General features: G+C 38.9%; 1 protein-coding gene across 5 annotated transcripts in view; it reads right to left on the reverse strand.

Moving 5' to 3' along the window:
- The window catches only part of NOL4 (nucleolar protein 4), a 187,369-nt gene that overhangs the window by 114,247 nt on the left and 50,700 nt on the right, over nt 1–22,422 (reverse strand). For all 5 annotated transcript variants that reach the window (XM_062488763.1, XM_062488754.1, XM_062488738.1 and 2 more), the window contains one exon: nt 22,235–22,367. In XM_062488763.1, the coding sequence (XP_062344747.1) occupies nt 22,235–22,367 (133 nt within the window). The remainder of the gene's footprint in view (nt 1–22,234; nt 22,368–22,422) is intronic.

Genomic DNA, 22,422 nt, shown 5'->3' on the forward strand with positions numbered 1-22,422 from the left:
ATCCCACTAACAATTTCCTCCTCAGTCAAAGAGGTGTACTCATACCACTCTGACTAGTAAGAGACAGGTCTGGATACCTTCATAAATATTAAGGCTGACGGATGCATTCATCAGATTTTTTTCCTATTATAATAGTCTGAAAAAAGAGACAGACTTTGTAGATTTTCCTTTACCTTAACTACCAGCCATAAGCTACTGACTTCACACGCAGAACTAACTGAAGTCACTACACTGTCACAGCCCTCATCCTTCAGTGAGTGAGGAAAACTATGCACAAGGTAAGAAACAGTGCTAGGCTGAGAATTGGGGGAGTACAGCAGTCACAGTGCAGTCAGAACACAAGCAATATTTCACTACAAGACCCAATACTCACACAACATAAAATAAATATTTCCACTAAGATGTATCCTAGTTCAACAAAGCACCTAATACAGTTAAGTATGCATCAGGAAAGTTTTACAAATGTTCTGATTCAGGCATTGTTTGTATCCTTTGCAGCTGCTTTCGTGACACTGCCTCTGATACTACCTTCTTTAAAAAAAAAAAAAAATCAAAGTATCTTCACTTGTGAGACACCAAATAGGAAGAACCATTACACCATTAGATGAGATCTGAGGAGTCTGACACTTCTGAGATTCACAGGCTATTGTTCCATGACTTGTTAGGCCATGACAAAAAGTATGTAAAAACATTCTGCTGATTAGGAGCAGGCAGTCCTGTTTAACCATTAGCTGGGTCTCAAAGGGATATTCTCATTCCCCAGCTTGAATCCCTACAAACTCTAGATAAGGAGATCATGAACCACAGAGAACTGCAATTTACCCATTTTCTTTTGGTTTAGGTTTTTGTGTTTGTTTTGACTGAGAGGACATATTTGTCACCTGATGAGGAAGTCACTGGAAAAAAGTCATTAATGTTATGTTTTATCCCTTTTGTCCCACTGAGTACACTACTGTTCTTGTAATGAATAACTAGGCCTAAAGGAAATGCAGTAAAATATAGCTCTGACTTGCTATTAGAAATTCACAAGGTATCATATTAAGGTTACTTAAAAGAAGGTTTGAAGATTGATTTATTTTCCGGGAAATAAAAATAATCCTCAAAAGTGTATAGAATTCAATAATGCCTTAAGAACCCACTAATTGCAGACCAATTTCATTAAAACTTTGTTTGTTTCAAGGTTAACCACTAAGAAATATTTTCTAGCTAGTGAATTACATTTTAATGTACTTACTTTTGTGAATATAGTTGGCAATCTAAGTCACTTTGGTGAGTTTTACATTTCAACCCATCCCTACTTCGGTTAAATATGACTTAATTAAAAACAACTCTAAGGGGTTAAAAATTCAGATAAATTATACACTGCATGAAGCAAACTATGTTTAATAAGAAGCATTTTCTTTTGGGTGAAACATTTTTAATACTTGCAGAAATAATTGATGTTGGTGGAATTTTGATATCAGTAGACCTCTAGTGGCTATTACAGTAATTGATGGTTACATTATATTTTTAAAATACAAATATACTTGTCAGAAAACAAAACAGGAGAAAATCCATAGAGACAAAACTGCAGCAAAATGTTATTAGAGTTATTAACCCATAGTAAATGCTTGCATAATTTCACAACTCATATACAGTGAACAGAGACCTGGTTCTTACTGATTTAAAAAAAAAATTACACAGCTAAATACCTTTTCAAACTTAGTCATCAAAACCCAAATCTGAATCAGCAGTGGATGATTTAAAATTTTCTGAGATTAATACATAAATATTTGACAAACATTCTGATGGACCTATTTAGAAACTGAGTCTTAAAATGGACAGGAAAGCACTTAATGGATTCCCAGCCAGGGCATGAGTCCTCACTCTGCCCACACACCCTGCTTGGAGAGACCTCAGACCTACAAGTCAGAACTGGTCTGCAGAGGGCTTGAGACCATCCCCAGTCTGGACTGGGAGCTGTGGGACAGGAGGACATTGTCACATGGTGTAGCTAGCCATGACTCCAAGCAAGTCCTACGTATAGCCAGACACTGTGTTTAGTAAAATATCCTTTATAATTATTTTTCATTCATTTTGGATAAACTGTCATATTGCAGTGCCTATCAGCAAGCATAGAATAGATAGGATGCCCTGCAGTGATTTAGTAAAGGAACAAGTAAAGGGCAAGCCTCAATGACCTTTGAAAAATCACTCTACATTAGCTTAATGCAATCTCAAAGACATGAATTTGATGCCTGAATAAGAGATACTCAGCTCTAAAGTTGAAGCTTTTGCTCATTTAATTTGCTTATTTAAAGTTTTTGTCATGACATTACATTCTCCTACATTATCTGAAATGCAGCTCAGGAGCTTGGGTATAGATTTACAGTTTTTATCTTTCCCACACTCCTCAATATGAAAGAGTCAGATTTTCCATAAAATCCAGAAAGGCAAAGAGGATAATCTATATGAACATATCTGAATATTAGCCATCTTATCCTTCCTGCCCATGTGACTAGTTAAAAGCCTTTTGTCATATTTAGGCCTAACAAACACTTAATGGCTTTTACAGATGGTATTAACTATCTTTTTCCCTCAGGGAATCAAGGGTGTTTATTTCCTAAGAAGAAACACTTAGTCTCATACAGTATTAGTAAGAAAGCAGTACAAAAATAAAATTCTCACTGCATGAGGGCCTCCCACTTGCCCATTTAAGAGACTTCATTTTAGTTCATTTTCTCATACTACTTCTTTCAGATATACTTTAGATTCAGAGTACCTGTCTCCCTCACAGAGCAGTACACCTTCACACTAAATCCAAAAAATTCTAAGTCAAAATTGTTCAACAGATTTCTGTGTGGTCTCATTCCTATGCCAGTGAAAAAATGATAAATCATATTAATAATCTAAAAAGTCTATTCTTATTTAAAAGAAAATCACGCCCACCTACGCACGAAACCAACTGCCTTCTGATAGACCTCTGTGTCAAGGTACTTTCACAACTTCAAATGGTCACAAAAACATGATTTTGCACCATGTGTGTAGGTTTAGAAGATAAACAATATCTACAAAATATCTTCTATTCATAACTTTGCACATATTTGTGTACACTAAGATAGAAAATGAAACACTGTAAAAAAGGTGATCCTTTAACATGCAATTCTTTTTTAAAGAATGGAAAATCCACTTAACCAAGGGAACATTATTTGAATGAAAGAAACAAACACAGTGGAAATGAGTCCAAAGAGATTTGAATACACAAAGGGAAATGCAGTGATGTAAAATACGTGTGCCAGTGCAAAAATCTCTCCCGTCAAGGAATATTTTTCAGCACACACTCAGTGAAGCTATTCTTGACTGATTATCGTAGGCTGGGCAGTTCAAAAAGAACAAGTTCAAAACATTTGCAGCTAAGCATTCATATTTTCAGAGAGGTCAGCAGATAATCTCTCAGCAGTCTATGTCCAATAGTTGTCTATTCAGATAGCATGATTGCTTTTCATTATCAAATCAACTCTTTTCCTAAGGATGTTGCCAAACTTGCTAGCAATAAGTTTAGCTGAGCAACCTGTGCAGAGTTTACTATTCTTTAATCTTTATTAAAACAGTATATTCTTTTCTCTTCCAAACCCAGGAAGCATATTGTGCATCAATGAGAGGTGCTCTCAGGATTCTTGATATATCCTGCCAAGACAAACATTGCATCAATCATTTAATCAGCTAAAATTCCTATTCTTACCCTGCTCCTCCAAGCTTTCTCAGAGCCAGAAGCTGAGGAGAGCCAACCTTCCTGCACAACCTTCAGCTCTTCCTGTATGTTCCTTGTTACAGTCTCTTGGGAAACAGAGCAGTGAGAGCTCACACAACAGGGAACAGCTTCATTCAACCATGAAACTAAGCACACAGGTGCCTCTACTCAGTGTGAAGTCAATGGGAAGTAGCAAACTCAGTGGAAAGGGATAAAGTTTGAGCCCACTTCCACATGTGTTTGAATTAGTTCTGAAAGGGAGCAAGGGTCAGAGTGTTCGCGGTTCCTGTTTGAGAGATAATAATGAAAGGTTGTGTTTTTGAGGCATTTTTTGTGCTCAGCTGATCCTGCGGGGACTCCAGCCCAAGGCAGACCCTGCAGCAAACTGAAAATTTGGAATCAGAGTAACTGGTGAAACCATACAATATTATCTCTGTTACTAAAGTCCTCTCCATATTTGCCAGCACTTTTCAACTCATTTAAAACTCATGTTGGCTAAAGATGTGGATGTACAATCCATAAGAGCCCAACACTGGCTAACACGCTGGCAACAGGGCTCAAGCTTAAACCACTTTTTAAACAAATACTTTAGAAGGGTTCATAAATGACCATATTTATAGCAAAGAACAAAGGAACTCACTAGCTTTTTGTATATCTGGCAAAGCTTGCCTACACCAGATCCTTATAGGTATAAGGAGAAATGTGAAAGCAAGGCCTCAGCCCTGCCTTGAAAACATTAGCAACTCACAGCTTTCCTATGGCTTTTTATGTAATCATGTCATGCAGACAGTGAGCTCTTACCAGAGAGGAAGCTTCTAACCTATCCTTCCTGCATGAATGTGTCACCAAGAGTGCCTGTCACACTTCAGGCTGAGCTGTAGCCGGCAGGAAAAAAGGCTCCTACTTCAGATACCTTTGGCCAATCCATATGTTCTACTCATCCTTATATTTGGCATGTTTAGGGAATCCAATTTAGAGTAGTAAAGACTATATCACAAGATGTAGGTGGATCTTAAAATATGCTCCAGATTTCTGTCTTGGTGTAAAAGCTGTTCATCTTTATTATCAAAGGAGTGGATTTTTGAAAGGAAAAAAAATTATAAATATATTCAGTGCTGAATCAGTGTGAACATACAAGGGGAAAAAAAAACCCAAAACAAATACAAACAATTTTCAGTGTTCTATCCTTTCCTTCCAAAAACTGGTCACATTTCATTAAGGTTCAGATTTAAGGTGGAATTTTTTCCACTAATTCTACAACTTACTCCCAACAAAGCATGTAGCTGCCAAAAATCATCTCTCTTCACTCTCATGAAAGGAATATGACAGTAATGTCCTTGTTCTTCTTTACTCATTCACCAGAGTTCCAGGAACACATTACTTACAGCCATCAATAAATTCCAACATCACCAAACTGGAAACTCAATTTATTAAACCACAGGCCTTGGACTTTCCTGTTATCTTTATTTTAGAGGATTCTGGGCTTCAGTCATACTGCTTCTTCAGTCATGATACAACTTCTGATACCTCCAGCTTCTGAGTAATATATATATTGCTGTGACACAAAGCAACAGACATTCTTCATCTAAGTCCCTTCTTCTGACAAAAGACCCATCTTGTCTTGCCCCATTTCCCCATCTCCACTAGCCTTCTGACATATCTAGGGAGATGGGAGAGTAACCTCCCTGAGCTGTGCTATCTCCACTAATAGCTCTAAACCTTCTGGATTAATGATGCACTGAGTCACTGGAAAAAGCTGTCACTCTAGTTGTATTTAACAAAGATGGTAATATTCCTCCAAATGCTCCCAATTAAAAAGGCTTCCTTTAGTACTACTACTTCGAACAATAAAACTACTGAATCAGACCTTCAGTTTAAATTCATAGGCAAAAACTCTCAGATTGCTTTGAAAAGGTACTCCACACGCAGAGGGTGGGTGGAAGAGGTGACAGATTCTCTTTTGGAACGCAGACAATATAATAAGGCACACCACTTATGCCATGTTACTGACTTGCTGGTACTCCAAAACAGATTTTGTCATACTGAAATCACACAGGTGTTTACCACAAACATCTATGTGGTTTCTGCACCATTTGAAGATGAAAATGGATAGCGAGTAGACACCAACAGGTTTGCTTTATTTCCACTGCACTTTGGACTGATATGTTGTGCTAATAATTAATAAAGTTAAGATCATATTTTTCATGCTTAAAGGGATACACTGACAACTATCAACTGTCACAGAAATCAGTATTGTAAACAGAAAATAATACCTCTTTTTAAAAAAGGTTAGGACCTCATTTGCTATAAACCAGTGTAGGCCCACTGATAGTATGATGCAAAACATCCAAATTTGCCTGCACTGATGTTTTCCTTTTACATGCTGGCAAGTAATACTCTTTGAAACAGATTCTTCAGGGAGTAACTAGAAGAGAACTAGTAAAACTTCACCAAGAGCAGTTGTTTAAAAGGCACCAATAGCAGAAGAGTTCTCTCTCTCCTGCCACCTTTCTGCAGAACTCAGAGGTCTACCACTTATGCCTCTGCCAAAGCCATCACTGCCAACTCTCTTCCTGTCCATCAGAAAACTCTTTGTAAAACTGCTTTTCCTTGCTGCTAAAACTGACTTTCTCACCTCATACTCAGAATCCAAAGCAGAAACAAGCATGAAGATAGGTTACCATTCCATTTGCTATACACTGGTCCATTCTCCTCAAAGGACAAACCTTTCAAACACAGCATCCTTTCCTTTACTACCATTCTTCTCTCCCATTACATAGTTTCAGCTGACAAATAAGCAAAGATGAAGTATTGAGAAGTATTTCAGATTTCCTTAGACTGAGAACTAAGGATTATTATGAAAACTGTTTCTCTTCTGCTAAAATCCACATCTTACAGACAAAAATAGCCTCAGCATTCTTCCCCAATAACTACATGAACTTGTGAAAAAAATTGTTCCTTATCACCTGATGCCAGTGCACAAAGCTTTTTACTCCAGAATTCATTTCCTTCTCAAACTGTCTTGATGTTAAATGATAGCAGGGGAAAAAAGCCTTTTAACAATAAAGGCAGAAAAATGAAAGGTGGTAGGAGGAAGGAAACACCTCCTGATCATATTCCAGTAAAAAGAATATCCAGCTTTAAATTATTCAACCCACTCTTCAATTTTGGGACCTTTCATGATGCTGCTACATTATTGGCTGCCCAGACAGACATGGCAGGAAAACAAAATTTCTGCGTGAAATGATCCAGAAATCTCCCTTCTTTCTTGACAGAGATCTTATAAGCTGGAGTGTATGTGTTCTCTCCTTGATTAGTACAATTACAGAAATAAAGGTTGGGTTGAGTTGGAACAGACATTGAGACCAGTCTAGTTTTTCATAGTTTTCTAGCTGATACTTGCATGAGCATAAACAACTTCAACTAGATCAGGTTGCTTAAAGCTCCATCCAAGCTGTCCCTGAACATTTCCAGGGATGGGGCATACACAGTTTCTCTGGACAACCTATTCCAGCGCTTCACTTTCTTCATCATAAAAAAAAAAAAAAAACAACTTCCTTATGTCCAATCTAAAACCTGTCCTCCTCCATTTCAAAACTATTATCCTTTGTCCTGTCTCTGTAGGCCTTGGAAAAAAGTCTCTCTCTTTCTTACATGCCACCTTTAAATATTGAAAGGCTCCATTAAGATATTTCCAGAGGCTTTTCTTCTCCAGGATGAACAACCCCAACTCTCTCATTTTGTCCTCACAGAAGAGTTGTTCTGTCCCTCTGACAATTCTTGTGGTCCTCCTCTGGAGTAATTCTAACAAGTATTCATCTTTCTTGTACTGAGGATCCCAGAGCTGCACACAGTACTCCCGGTGGATTGTCACAAAAGTCTTCTCCACTCAGTCTGTTACTTGCCCTAAGATTCCCCTGTCCTGTAACAGAAGAACACTTTGAAGGAGGACAGAGCTTCACAATGGATTAATATTTATTCTTCCGTTAATATACATACACACACACAGACACACACACACATGTAGGGAACCTACTTATACAAGAGACAACCATCCAAATTTATCTTTGTTGTTGCATCCCTGGAGGAAGAATGTGTTGTTGAACTTTTTTCGCTACTGCTTTCCTTCAGATATAACCTGTAATATTCTGATAGGAGCTACAGATACTGACATCTGCTGTTGCTCACTGCTGCCTCTTCTAAATTGGAAAAAGCAAGCTGGTATAGATGGCACACACTGTTGGGGAGGAAGAAATAGGAATGCCTTATAGATATGATTGTTTAGCAAAAGAAGCTGGGAATATAGAAACTGTAGGTGAGATTGAAATGAAAACGGTGTTCTCGACTGAGTGTCTGGAGAGCAGCAATATGGACAGTCTTCTCCCTTTGTTAAGATGATACCAGTTGCTGCAAACATACCAAAGAGCCAGCAGAGACCCCTTCCTGGCAGGACAGGAAGGGCCCAAGATAAGGTTTAGAGAAAAGAAAATGGTAAAACATGGTAATGTAGTGATTCCTACAGGTTGTATGTTAATGTTAGAAATTTGTATCTTGTACTAGATTGGTTAGTGAAAAAGTAAAATATTCAACATAGAAGGAGATTTAAGATCTTGTAAAAGGAGACTTTGCTCTCTTGTCTCTCTTGCTCTTGTCTCTCTTGCCCTTGCTCTCTTGCCTCTCTCTTGCCCTTACCCTCGTACACCCACTTACTCCCTTGTCCTCATCCTTGCACCCCTCACCCTTGCTTTTACCCCTTTTGTTATCCTGCTCCTCTGGGCGTGCTTTGAGCTGTGTCTGGCAGCAAGGCCCTTCTCACCCACGCCCAATGTAATAAACTGCAAGCTTCAAGACCAGAATATAGAGAGCTCGCCTGAGTTTGTCCCAACCACCAGCTTCTACAATACACCTCGTGATATGTTTGAAACACATTTAAACAAAACCATTTCCATGCATACTGAAACAAGAAAGCAAGACATGTCACCACAAGAAAGTGTCCTTCAAGTACATAAACAACAAGCAGAAACAGAAGGAAAATCTGGGCCCTCTGTTAAACAGGAGAGGTGAATTGGTCACCAGTGATGACGCAATGATCGAGGTTCTCAAGACTTTCTTCACCTCTGTCATTACCTTCACTGTTGGGCCTGGCCTTGGGAACAAAAATCCAGGCTGATGCAAACACAGTCCCACTGACTGTAGAGTAAGGTTTGGTGTGGAAACTCTTCCAGGAGGTACTATTAAGTATCCATCGTTGCAAGGCCACTCTCCATAATCTCTGAGGAGCCCTGGAGATCCAGGGATGTCCCAGGAGACTGGCAGAACACTAATTCAACTCCCACCTACAATAAGGTCTTAAAGGAGGATTCAGGAAATTATAGGCTCATCAGTATTATTTCAGGCTATCTTAAGTCAGGTGAAGCACGTGTCTGGGAAAAGCCAACACAGATTCACCAAGGGCACATTGTACTTGACAAACTTGATCAACTTCTACAACAAAATAACCTGTTCACTCGATGTGGAGTGAGGTGGGTGTAGTCTACCTGGATTTCTCCAAGGCTTTTGACATGTTTACCCACAGCTGCCTTCTGGAGAGAGTGATGTGTATGATCCAGACATGTGGTCTATGTGGTGGGTGGGGATCTGGCTGATGGGCTGCACCCAGAGGGAGGTGGTGAACAGCTCCTTTTCAAACTGGAACCTGCCAGAAGTGGACTCCCACACGGATCTGTGTGGGGCCCAATGCTGTTTAATATAGTCACAAATTACTTGGAAGATGAGATTAACACATGGTAGGGCATCCACCACATACTCACATAGGAATGTAGAATAAGTAAGATTTTCCTGCCTTGAAGGGTGCTGAAGGGAGACAGTTTTCACTCCGAGCAGGAATAACTGAGGAGCCCAGAGAGTGGTTTCTCCTCATTTTTTCATTCAGGTTCAAAGTGTAGTTAATTGCAGTATTTCCAAGAGATAGTCAGACAGCATGGGAGACTTCCTGACCCACGAGACAGAAATATCTTTAAAGAAACTCCTTATTATCAAAAGAAATGCATTCAGCAAGGCAGAAAGAGTTCAAAAACCAAATAGTTCTTTCTCTTCTGTCTACCTACACATTAAAAGAACCACAGACACTGGTACTGCTAGCTCTCCCCTCATATGTGTGTACTGGATGACCATTTAGGCCTGGGATCTTCCTGGCCAGCCTGCTCATGCCCATGCATTAGCCAGATCACAACATATGTCCTACAACATATTTCAGCTAAAAGGCAAAGGGCCACTGTTCCATTACAGCATGCTCAACTAGGACATGCCAGATTTGGGACATCCCTGTTGTCCTTCTCCCCAAAACCATTTTGGAGAATCATTTTGGATTCTCCAAAATCCTTGCAGAATCCACAGAGGCTCACATCAAGCATCTAAAATACACAGCAGATGCACTAGAAATCCTCGAAGCTAGCCTAAAGGGAAAAAAAGAAAAAGCCAGAAATTGAACAGAACTGCCACACAGACTACTGACTTGCATCTGGGCAGGGTAATCCTGGCTGTGTGTACAGACTGAGGAATGAGAGGCTGGAAAGCAGCACTGCAGAAAGGGACCTGGGGGTCCTGATCACTGGCAATTTGAACATGAGCCAGCAGTGCCCTGGCAGCCAGGAGGGCCAAGCCTGTCCTGGGGTGCATCAGGCACAGCATCACCAGATGGGCAAGGGAAAGGATTGTCCTGCTCTGCTCTGCACTGAGGCAGCCTCATCTTGAATACTGTGTGTAGTTTTGGGCACCACAATATAAAAAATATGTTCAAAGGAAAGCTATAAGGATGGTGAAGGGCCTTGAGAGGAAGCCTCATGAGGAGTGGCTGAGGTCACTTGGTCTATTCAGCCTGGAGAAGGGGAGACTGAGGGGACACCTCACTGCAGTCTGAAATTTCCTTGTGGGGGAAAGCAGAGGGGCAGGTACTGACCTCTTCACTCTTGTGCCCAGTGACAGGACTCAAGGCATGAAGCTGTCGGCTTGGTTCAGTTTGCATGTCAGGTAAAAATTCTTCACCCAGAGGGTGTTTGGGCACTGGAACAGGGTCCCCAGGGAAATGGTCACAGCACCAAGGCTGACAGAGTTCAAGAAGCATTTGGACGGTGCTCTCAGGCACATGACATGGCCCTTGAGGTGTCCTGTGCGGGGCCAGGAGCTGGTCTCAATGATCCTGATGCATCCTTTCCAACTCAGCTGATTCTATGATTCTATGAATGGGACTACTCTAAACCAGGCATTACACTGGAAGGGGTATAAGAAACAGAAAGGACAAATAGGCAACCACTAGCCACCCAAGTAAATTATCTATGCAGTAGAAGTTCTCCCCAAAAAGCCCTGTTCTTCTGTGTGGCCATGATAGTGTCAAAGCTGCCTGTAAAAGGCTAGAAGTGCATACAGTTTCCTAGGTGGTGAAAAACTGTTTCTCAGAAAAATAATAGTTCTACCATGTCTACCCTTTCTTTTGAAAAGCTGCATTTAAGCAAGCTTCTATTGAAATCAACACTTTACAACGCCAACAGAGATAATTAAGTTCAATGATCACCATGGAACACTCTTTCCTAAATTATTATGAAAAACTTGGTGAGGGTGCTGCTTCGCTCTTTGAAATCTACCTGTGTCACTCGCCTTTTAATGCTGTCACCATCTCTTCATAACTTCTACAGCAAGCAATCATTTTAGGCCCCATTTTTTCCAGGGAGTGAATGGAAGCACACTGCTGAATAGATGGTTCAGAGAAGAGAAAAACATTTGTCCTTGTTAATCCATGCCTTTAATTAAAGTAGGACATATTTGCAGAAAATATAATAATATGTACAACTGCAAGTCTATGACTGCATTATTACAGGAATAACCAGGGATTATAGCCTGCTCCTGCTATAAGAATCTGAAATGAACAGTTCCTAGAGAGCACACATAACTAGTACAGAACTGCAGAAATGTAGCAGAAATAAGAAATGAAGATACAGGAACAGACAGAGCTTGGCTAACTTGCTGAATTAAAGCTTATCATCACTGCATAAATTGCACTGATGGTTTCATTAAATAGTCAGTAACAATTTCAGTGCCCACATTAACTACTTCAGAATTTGTTCAGCTATAGAGTACCTATTATGAAAGCATGCAGGGTGAAACTTTGTCTCTACTGGAGTTCATAGAAATTCTCATTATTTATTTCAGTAAGATTTTCATTGCATCCATGTATTTTAGAGATAATCATGCTGGATAAAATTTCTAAAAACCAAGTCACTAAAAGTCAAAGTTCTTTTAAACTTCTGCTACAAATACAATCCTTAGACAGTTACCTTGGAGGTATCTTATAAAAGATGGAGGGATATTTTTCAAAATTTACCAATTGTTTTAAACAGACAGAAGTCCTAGAAGATGTATGCAGACCTGTAAACTATTCAAAGACTATTACTAAGAATTATAGCTTCTTTATACACGTGAGGAGAGTTTTTTAAAACTGATTTGAAAGCACTGGTTGCTTCCATTTACTTTCTAGCTCTCTAGACCACACTGCCGCTCTCACTATTTGTACCTCCTTTTGAAGAGGGTTTATTTCTTCCACTCCAAGTAATTTACATTAAGAGTTCCCACATCACGTAGTTCTGTCTTGCCACTCTCTTTGACAGCTTGCAGCATCAGCTCCCTTCAGAATAACCATTCATGAGACACTTAAATAATGTGACATAACAAACTCACTGTCTGTCTTTGCCAGTTAAGTCATTAAATGTTACTGTACTTCATTTTTTGGTTCTTCTTCTAAGAGTTATTTTGTGTAATTGAAATGTCATCTCTCCATTTAGATTTTGCAGAAGAAAACAAAAATAACTATTCCCAGTTTGCATCTCCTAATTTCTTTTCCTATCAAACTAGTAATAGCAATTATCACTCAAGATTAGTCTGTTGATATCATGGTTTTATTATAGTTTTTCAAAGCAAAAAAATCAAATTTTCTAATCAATTATTTCCCCAGAGTATATATTACTATTGCCTTATTTAAAATCTATTAGTGAAACACGTGCTTTTTCTCTGGTTTGTCAACTTGTTTGAATCTCCTTGCCAATGTCTACACTTAAACAAAATTCTAATTTCAGAGTATGAAAACCCAAGCATAGAGGTTTGAACTCCACCTTGCAGTCAGAAGGAATTACTAATTTTACAAAAGTTTAACAGTTTTTTAGCAGGGATCTTGGATGGTTAATAATAAGGATCACTCTGCCTTCTGTTTAGGGAACTCTACCCTAAAGCACATGGGATATCAGAACACCTAGAAGTTCAGTAGAAGCAGTCACTAGTCCTCCTGAGATGCATTAAACTGACTCCTTGATTTATGTCACAAGAAAGGAATCTTGTAAAACACTGAAGTTACACTGAAGCACAGAGGAAAGACTTCAAACGCAGAGATGGTACTATCCCCATAAGTAGGAACCTCTGCAGTAGAGACTGATCTCAAGGCAATCTTTCTGCTGGAAAGCCACATTCTGGCTGCAAGGCCAGTGTCCTGATGAAAGTGGAGAAAATCTTCTTGGAGATGACTTAAGGCATCAATTTCTCTTCAGTTCTGTGTACTGAAGTCTTAAAGTTGCATATTACATAAATTTAGCTTTGATCTTAATTAATTCTATTAGTAATGCCAACGCTTACATCTGAGGTTCTGAACTGGTTTCTCAGCATCACATATAGTAGAGCCAACAAAAGCAATTAAATAGTGTGGTCCTCCATATATTTTCCCAGAGTGGGTCTGAGTTGCTACTGAAGTCTGTCAGTCTGTCTGTCAGTCTGGAAGGCTGCTCCTGCAGTGGTCAGAACTGGTCAGTGTCTGCCTGGCATGCAGCAGTGGAGAGACTGCCTGAGCCTCACACATCTCCCAGCAGGCTGTTAACCAGTCACCAAGTGCTGAAAAAACTTGTAAAACAAGTCAAGCTGTATTCTAATCCATGTTGATGCTAAATTTAATTGTTCTTGTATCTGTCTCCAGTCAGCCTGCAAGCCAACTGTACTATCTTTCTCATAGACCAGGCTATCAGTGCTCAGGAATACTTGGAGAACACCACTGGAGTGCAGCCTATCCTGAAACTTTTAGGATGATTGCATGTTTTCTTCCATCCTATTATTAAGAAGTGCCAGTGATGGCACGTTCCTCTGCCTCAGGACAACAAATATGACAACTATCTAGCAACATTAAACCAATGTGAAAACACCTCTTCACAAATCTCAGGAAAATATATATAAGCACTTTGTGTTTTAATATTGCAAAACACTATACTGCTGAAAAATAGTAATTTTTTCATGTAATCAAATTACTTTCATTTGGTTTTAAAAATACTACTAATTTTAAACATTCAGCCTTACAAATATTTTATCAATCAATAAATGCTTCAAAGAAATTTCTACTTAAAAAATCTTTCACAAGACAACCCAATGTCTTGAGGGAATTTCCTGTTCAGAAAAAAAATATATGAACAGCTTCCTTAATTAAAATATAACACATTGAAGAATCATTGGCTAAATTAAAATTCTTTAAAGCACTTTTTTTACATTCCTTTTCCTCAAAAGGATGCTCTATTATATTATTCTATGGTATATGCAATAGGAAAAAAATGGGAGTCAATGCCTAGCATGCATTTTAACAGTAACTATGAAAAAATTCCTCTGCCTCTTCTATAAGGAAGTAGACAAATTAAATCAAGCAATCTGTGAACATAGCCTCTGCTAAAGTCAATTGGTATATATGAAAGGATAAAATGGATAAAGTGCCTTTACTGGAAAGCAAAACTAAATCTCTGTAGCAGAATGTCCCTCCTTTTATTTGATCTTAAAGAGAAATAGGAGGGGACAGCCGGAGGTATGCTAAGACAGGGGAGAAAACAAAGAATATCGACCCAAACCAAACAACACTTTCAGAAATCCAGCTAAGCTTAGTTACAAGTATTTGCACACTGAAATCGAGAGCAGATTGCCTTCAATATGTGCATTAGGAAGAGTTTGATGGATAGTAATATTGCCAAAGTGAAATATCTATTGTTACAGGACATGTACAGCACTAATACAACTGTTCTGAAGATGCAAAAGGACACAGGTCTGCAGCTAGCCTTTTACATGGGGGCAGGCTTCACTTACCACTAGATTGCTGATGTAAGAATGAGTGGCTGTGAATAGAGTGAATGGTCTGCAAGCATTTTATCATTACTTGTGAAAAGATAATTCTAATTTCTCAGCTATTATTGGCTGCAAGTATTCCCTGATGTAATTATGGAGTAATAGCTGAGAACCTGATTGTAACCAACAGTTAGTAGTTTGTTGCTAACAAGGCAAACATGACAAACAATTTTGAGGCAATTATTGTCATTACAAGCTACACTCAATTGTTCAAGGCAAGCGTAATAGAAAGTGACAGTTGTGCAGCTGGGAGGGTGGTGCAGGAAACGAGATTTTTCTCTGGTTGCAACAGACCACTCAGACTCTAGCAGAGAGTCTGCTCAATGCATAATTCATGTTTAATAATATTTTAGTCTCCAAAGCAATTACAGTATAAGAAACAAACAGAGACATGTCAAAAAAAATCCCACAAGTTATTATAAGATGGAATAAGACACACAGAAGTAACATGGAGCAGGGGGGAGATATTCACTGAAGCCAACTCACAAGATGCTTGCAAGTAGCAAATGTAAATACAGTAACTCTACATATTTAAAGAGTCAGTTATAAAAGCAATCCATTTGCTATGCTTCAGTGAGATGGGTGGTCATGTCCAAATCCTAGTCTGAGACCACTGTATGACTAGGTAGGTCCAGGAGGAAGGAGGGAGTCTCTCCATTGAGAAGCAATGATGATTAATTCTGAACAATTTGAATTGTGTATAGAGTCAAAGGAAGATTTTAATCTCTCATACAATAGAAGTGCCTCATGTATCAGCTCAATATTCTGATGACAATGCACACAGCAGCTGCCTTGTCAGCAGCCAGTCTATTAAAATACTTGATTTGCTGAAAATTCCACTCAGCTCTCCTTAAAGACGTTAAGGGCTGAAAGTTTCCAATGCAGCTGCAGCCAACATTTCTAGCTCTTGCCCAGGCTCAGTAATATTCATTGTCAGTGACATTGTAGCACTGCTCAAGTGTCATTGCAGTGTCACTCATATTGCCTTTTGCCCTGACAAGGTATCATTTCTAAAGAAGCCATTAAAACACCACTGAAACATGATTTCCAAAACTCTGACTTTCTGATCATGTTGCACCATTTTCCTCCTCCTTAAATCACGGAATCATAGAATGTTTTGGGTGGAAGGGCCCTTGAAGATCATCTAGTTGCACCCCCCTGCCATAAGCAGGGACACCTTCCACTACAATGCATTGGTTTATGTGGATAATAATCCATCAAGCCAAATCTGCTGAGCTGAATTGCTCCAGGTGTAACTCCACTGAAGCAAAATAGCATCACATGCCAGTTTCTCAGGTACACTTTGACTCTGTTTAGGTGAAGATGATACTGATTTTCTCAGACAGAGCAACATATTATAACTAACTCCCTGTCTAACAAAACCTCTGTGATTTTGATATCTGTGACACACTTCAGTGCAGCCCGTAGACTTACTCAGAAACATATATGTGTGACTGCACTTTTACTGTATTCAGTAAGAAAGTTGGTGATTGCAAAAGGTGGCAGATCAACAGCCACAGAGACGGGAGACCTTTGCTTCTGTGTGTCACATCTGTGCTCTTTTTTCACTGCCATGAGACAGGCAAGTGTCTTAGATTTTCACTTTTAGAAAATGAGTATTTATCGTTTCACTCTGAGTGGTAAGAAGTGAGATTATTTCCCAAAGTGTTTCAAATTTCAGTGGCTTGAGCAAGACTGGAAGGTCTGAATATACCACAGAATTGTCAGATCACCTGGTTCTAGCTCAAATATAATTTTAAATGGCCTGCTATTTCATCAAAGAAAAGAAGTAATTTTTTTTTCTATCCTTCTTATAAGCTAAAATTCTTAATCGGGCCAAACTCTCCCTATTAAGCAAAAATTACCTTTTTCCTCACAGTAAAATGCTTATTAATTTGCATGTCCAATATCTTGTATAAAGTATAAGCATTACAAACATCTTTAATAGCATTTTAGCTTTGTTGATATGAATTTACAGATTGCAAATAAAACCAGTCAAGTCACAAAAAGTCCGTAAAATGAAAAGGCTTGCTAAAAGTACATGAGGTGGCATCAAGGAAAACTGATAGGCTGCTTTTTATTTTATTTTAAATATTTTTATTACGACTTAATGACTTTATGTGGTAATTTCAGTCTGTCCTATATACCACAGAAATGTCAGGTGCTTTGTTTTGAAATCTAAAAAAGTAAAGGTTTTTTAGCAAAAAATATCTAAACTCTGCCAACAGTTTGGCTAACCTTTAGTGGACCTTAACAGAAGTCAAGTGGACTTAGACTTCATACAGAACAAGGACATTTGTAAAACCTTTCAGTGCTTGAACAAAAATTAAAAGCACAAGTACCTCTTGATGTAAATTGAATTTATAAATTAATGTAAAATAACATTTCCACTGAAAATTCTTAATTACCAACAAAAAGGTTGCCATGGATTTAATGCTGGGAATCATCTGCTGTCATGTTAGCTTTGCTGCCACTCACTTTACTCAAGACAAAGAGCAGGGCCAATACATTGTCAACAGCAGAGACAATTTGCTCCACAATGCCCTTTCACCAATCTATCTTCACATTGGCCTGCAGTTGGTGCTTGGGGTCATACATCTTGAACTTAAATCGCTTTGAGAAGAAAGAAAAGTCAGTGTTTCAAGACAGGGAGTCCAGGCTTCAGTGGAATAAAGACAAAAGCAGAAAGTAGTACTACAGTACAACAAGTTTGGAATGAGAAGATGGATTAAATTCTTGGCTTGGACTTAGTTCAGAGAGAAAACTCAACAGCAAGTCTGCACTCTTGCATAGACAGTCAGTTTTGACAACTTAATCAGTTAATGTTACTTATTTCAGGTGAAGTCATTGTGTAGAGATTATAGCTTTGATGCAGAAAACGGGTATTTAGATGGCTGACTCCAATAGTTGCATCTGTCACAAACACAAATGAGTGAAAGGAATAGTTAATGTTAACAGCCAGGTTTCCTACACCTGTATTGTGTAAAATGTGGCAATTTGAACATGACAAGGAAAGAGAACTGACACCATCCAGGTGATCACAAACTACTCAAAGACAATCCTCCATTGCGTTACAATAGTATTGCTCAACTTTTGATAAATTGGAAAAAATACAACCAGAAAAAGCCTTTTAATCTCTACATCTACACTGACAGCACTACCTCCATTAAAGGTTGACTTTTGACATATTTTGTCATGGTTACCTCCTATAAGTTCCTATATGTCTCCACACAACACCTGTGAGAGGCAGTCGTGTATATACATAAATATATATATATATGTATAAACATGTAACTATAATCTTCTAAAAACTAGATTGAAGAGAACACAGTCCCTCCATCCAAATCCAGACTAATCACTGATATATTTTGGTATACCTCAGTACAGTGAAAAATATGGAAAATAAATCAATCCTGCATATTTCACTGAGTTACAGTCAAATAGTCTCATCCCTGACTTTCACTTGATTGCTCACATAGTAAAAAACAAACAAGAAACAAAGCAATGTCAAATTTATACTTAGTTCTCCTCACTTCTAGGGTTATACATGTTCTTAACTTCCTCTAATCAGAGCATCCCCCTACATATCTCATGTCTTGGTAACTAATGAACTACCACAATGAGGAGGGAAACACACCCAGCTGTTCTGCACAGGGCTCCAGCTAACAGGCAAGGGCAACAAAAGTCCTCTTTTCACTCAGGGTAGAAGCTGTTGCTGCTCCTTTGAAGGCCTAACTAGATGTCAGTTTTCACTATGAAAATAATTTTTTAACAGGTTGAACCACTAACTTAAAAAACAAAAAAGCTCCTTTATTTCCAACTCCTTTCATAAATCTTGCCTGCTGTCTGTGGTGTGAGATGAGCAAAAGGTTTTGGTCCAACAACATCAGGGCCCCAAGAGCATTATTAAGAAAAAAGGAGAATTAAAGACAGCTCTCAAGTGGGAGCTTTGCCTGATGAGTTACACACAAGGCTCAACCCAAAGAACTATCTTAGGACACACAACTCTGTCATGTCTAGGGAAGCAAGAAAACAGGGGAAACAAGAGGCAAGCAAAAGAGAAAGGAACACATGAGCAATTTGCAGCTCTATTATCTAGCTGGCTGCTAGAGAAAACACCTCTGAGGCACTGCTAAGCAAAGAGCCATAGCCTGTTCCCAGCTGGGGAATGAACCAAGTGTAAATTAGAGCTCCTTTCCTTTTCTATCTCCCCAGGGAAGAGCAGCAGCCCTTTTCCAACTCCTACCCCATCATTGCAGCAGCCCTGCAGGTGCTCAGGATACTATTTTCAGCCATTCACCAGCAGGTGTGACTCAAGACCCTGTTATTTAAAAGTGTACAAAGGCTAATTTAAAGTGGGAACTGTCCTTAGTCGTATTGCAGCAACTTCAGTACCATGGATACAATTCACCAGCTCTCCACACTTTTCATTACTTCCTTAATTCCCTGTACCCTTTCCACCTAACAACCTTAGGAGAAGTATTATGAAGCCTCAGTCCACTTGCAGAGCCCAGGACTTTTGGGCAGTACCAGCACCCATCTACTCTGAGAAAATATGCACCTTCTGTCTCAGTGCCCTTCCTCCTCAGCATTTTTCTTGATTGCCGTGGCATTTCTGGGTGAAGAATTCTATTGCTTTAGGGTGCAAGTATAGCCCCAAGGGATGAGGCTATGAAAGCATCATATTTATTTTGTATAGACAGTGTAAGCATTCTGATGTTCTGATAAACTGAACTGGAAGTGAAGCCTCTATCTATCCCTCAATAGCATGGCCCAGTTCGCTATTATATTCTTCTAGGGTACACAGACAGTTTATATTCTAGTACCTAATCAATTTAAATCTGTAGGAAAAAAAAAAAAGCAGGGGGTGTCCCAAAATGCTCTCATGTACCTCATGGAAAACCAGGTAAGTAAAGTGATCAAACACATCACCTTTAGGTACACTGGAGCTGTCCTTAATCTATCTCAGGCAGCAGCTTTGCTAATGATCCCCACTAGCAAATTATCCTCCCAAAGAGAGCATGCAGCAAAAGACATGTCCTGTCCCATTCCAACCCAGACACCATTTCCAACTGCATGTACACAGGCAAGCTTGTGCAACAGCAAATTTTCACCTGCCAGGATGCAGCAAAATGTTTCAGATGAGGCAAATGCCAAATGTCTTTATCTATAGGCTGAAGGTGGTGGCTGACCTAAACTTTCATAGACATACAGAATGTTTGAGGGAAGGGAGCAAGAATCACTTTTGACATAGATTCATGCTTTGGTGATGATTTTGGTGTGTGTGCATTACAATTAAGGATTAAATTTGTAAAATTTTACAATGTAGCCTGTGACAGCAAAAGGGGTTGTATTGCTAAATTTATCTAAGTTCCCTTATATTTTCCCTTATTCCTGTTCCAACTGCCCTTCCTCTACCTCTCATATTGTTTATTTTCTTCCAATCTTTTTCCTCTTGTTCCTTCTCCCCACGCCCCCTCCCCCCCCACACACACTTCTCTCATGTCTTTCTGCTCCTCCTTCAGCCCCTTCTCCCACATCTGAAACAGCAGTGTTGCTATGACTAGCCACACTTAGGTTTGCTACCTGACAACAGCTAGCAAAGGAAAACAATGAAGCAGGGAGAGCTGCTATTTCAAATCTCTCTATCAGCAGATGCTTTAGCCAGAAGACGCAGCAAAAAATAGGATTGCCTTAGGAAGGTGAGCAAGTACCATCTGGGAGGAAGGGAAGGAAAGCTGAGAGATTTAAAGCCATACTGTAAGACTGTCTGAAGTTCAAAGACCACAATGGATTTATTTCCCATACATTTAAAATAGCAAGTGACAGATTTGCAGCATTTTATCATTCATACTTAGGTTCTAATATGATTAGATGTGGCATATGAATCTGGTTGCAGCAGGTGTTAAGATATGTATGACAGGCATTTCTTCACAGATTACTGTACTGAGCCATAATTTTTATTTCAGATATATACATGCATGCAATTATTATTAAGAAGCTATATACATGAAACTTCTACAGCATAGTATTGCAGTGAAAGCCAGATACATTAAAAAAATGGCACCTTCCTGAGTATCCCTGAAACCTCTAAGTTAGCAATATTATTGTAATATATTATCCCTGTGAAAAGTCAAACTTAATAGGAAAGTAAACTAACTTTTCATAGATCACATGCATCAGAGCTGCTCCTTTAGTGAACATATGCAGACAGAAATTAAGTTAAAAGTTGAAAAAAAATTTGTGATAGCTTGAGGACACTCAGAAAAAAAGGCAGTTGTGGTTAGAATCTGGCTTATCAAATTATCACAGACATCCCACTCCTTCCTTTGTTTGGAGAGCACAGTTGAAGATTCAACCCCTCACCTGGTCCTATCAGTCACCATGCCCATTGTCACCTAAATATCTTACCCAGCTTGCAAATGACCATGATGGATGAAGTGCAAAGCATCCATCTTAGCCATCAAATCCCATATATTTAGTGTTCAAGCACTTCTGATTTGGCACATATGATCAGGAAATTCCCAGCTAGCAAGTACAGAATTCCAATGTTGTTTCTAATGGCAATAGAATAGACCTGCACTTTGGGTATTGTGCATTCGCGTGCCACTCATGAGCCACTGTCACAGTCTGTAGTAGATAGGCTATTTGTGAGCTCTGTAATCCAGAAGAAAGTTCATTCCAAACCAAACTCATTTAACTTTCTATATAACAAGGGCTGAAACCAAAGACTACACACCTATGCATCTTCGATGCAAAGTAAGTCAGTTTTATCTCTGACCAAAAAGTAGCTTTGTGTTGTAAACAAGAAACAATTAACATTCAAATGTGCAATGCTGCTCATTGCTTTCTCATCTTTTGCCTCTATTTCTCCATAGGAATTTGTTGTTTTCATCCTTTCTTCTGAATATCACATTCCAGTTCCTATTTCCCAAATAACCAGCTTTTGTGACACTACTCTCCCTCCTTGTAAAAACAATTTTCTCAGCTTTCTGGGTTGCCTCAGAAAGGTTTGAGTTTAATTTCCTTTAATGCCTGTGCATGCTCACACTACAGGTATATATATAGAAACAGTAAGATAATACTACTTAACATGTAGCTGTCTAAGCACTTACCTGTTGCGTAAGCAAGAAATTAATTAACCTGCAAAAAAATCTCTTAATTTCTTCTTCTTCATGCCGAGATATAGGGAATATGTGTTTCAAATTACCTAATGAAACACACTATGAAGAAAAGCAAATTCTAAATGAAAGCACGGAATGGGAAAAAAGACACGGCAATGCAATATTTTTCTGTACAAAATTAGAGCCTTACCATCCTGCTGGCCCTGGAGGTTCTGAGGACTTTGCATTCTCTCCTCCAGATTTGAGCTGAGGTCAGAGTTCACAGCTGACATTCTAGTTGAGTCACTCATATCAAACTCATCACTTTCTATAGAACTTTCATCCTGCAAATAAAAAGACACATGTCAGAAAACATTGTAAACTCTTCATGTTATATGT

Source organism: Cinclus cinclus, chromosome 1, assembly GCF_963662255.1.
Source record: "Cinclus cinclus chromosome 1, bCinCin1.1, whole genome shotgun sequence".
Taxonomy (NCBI): Eukaryota; Metazoa; Chordata; class Aves; order Passeriformes; family Cinclidae; genus Cinclus; species Cinclus cinclus.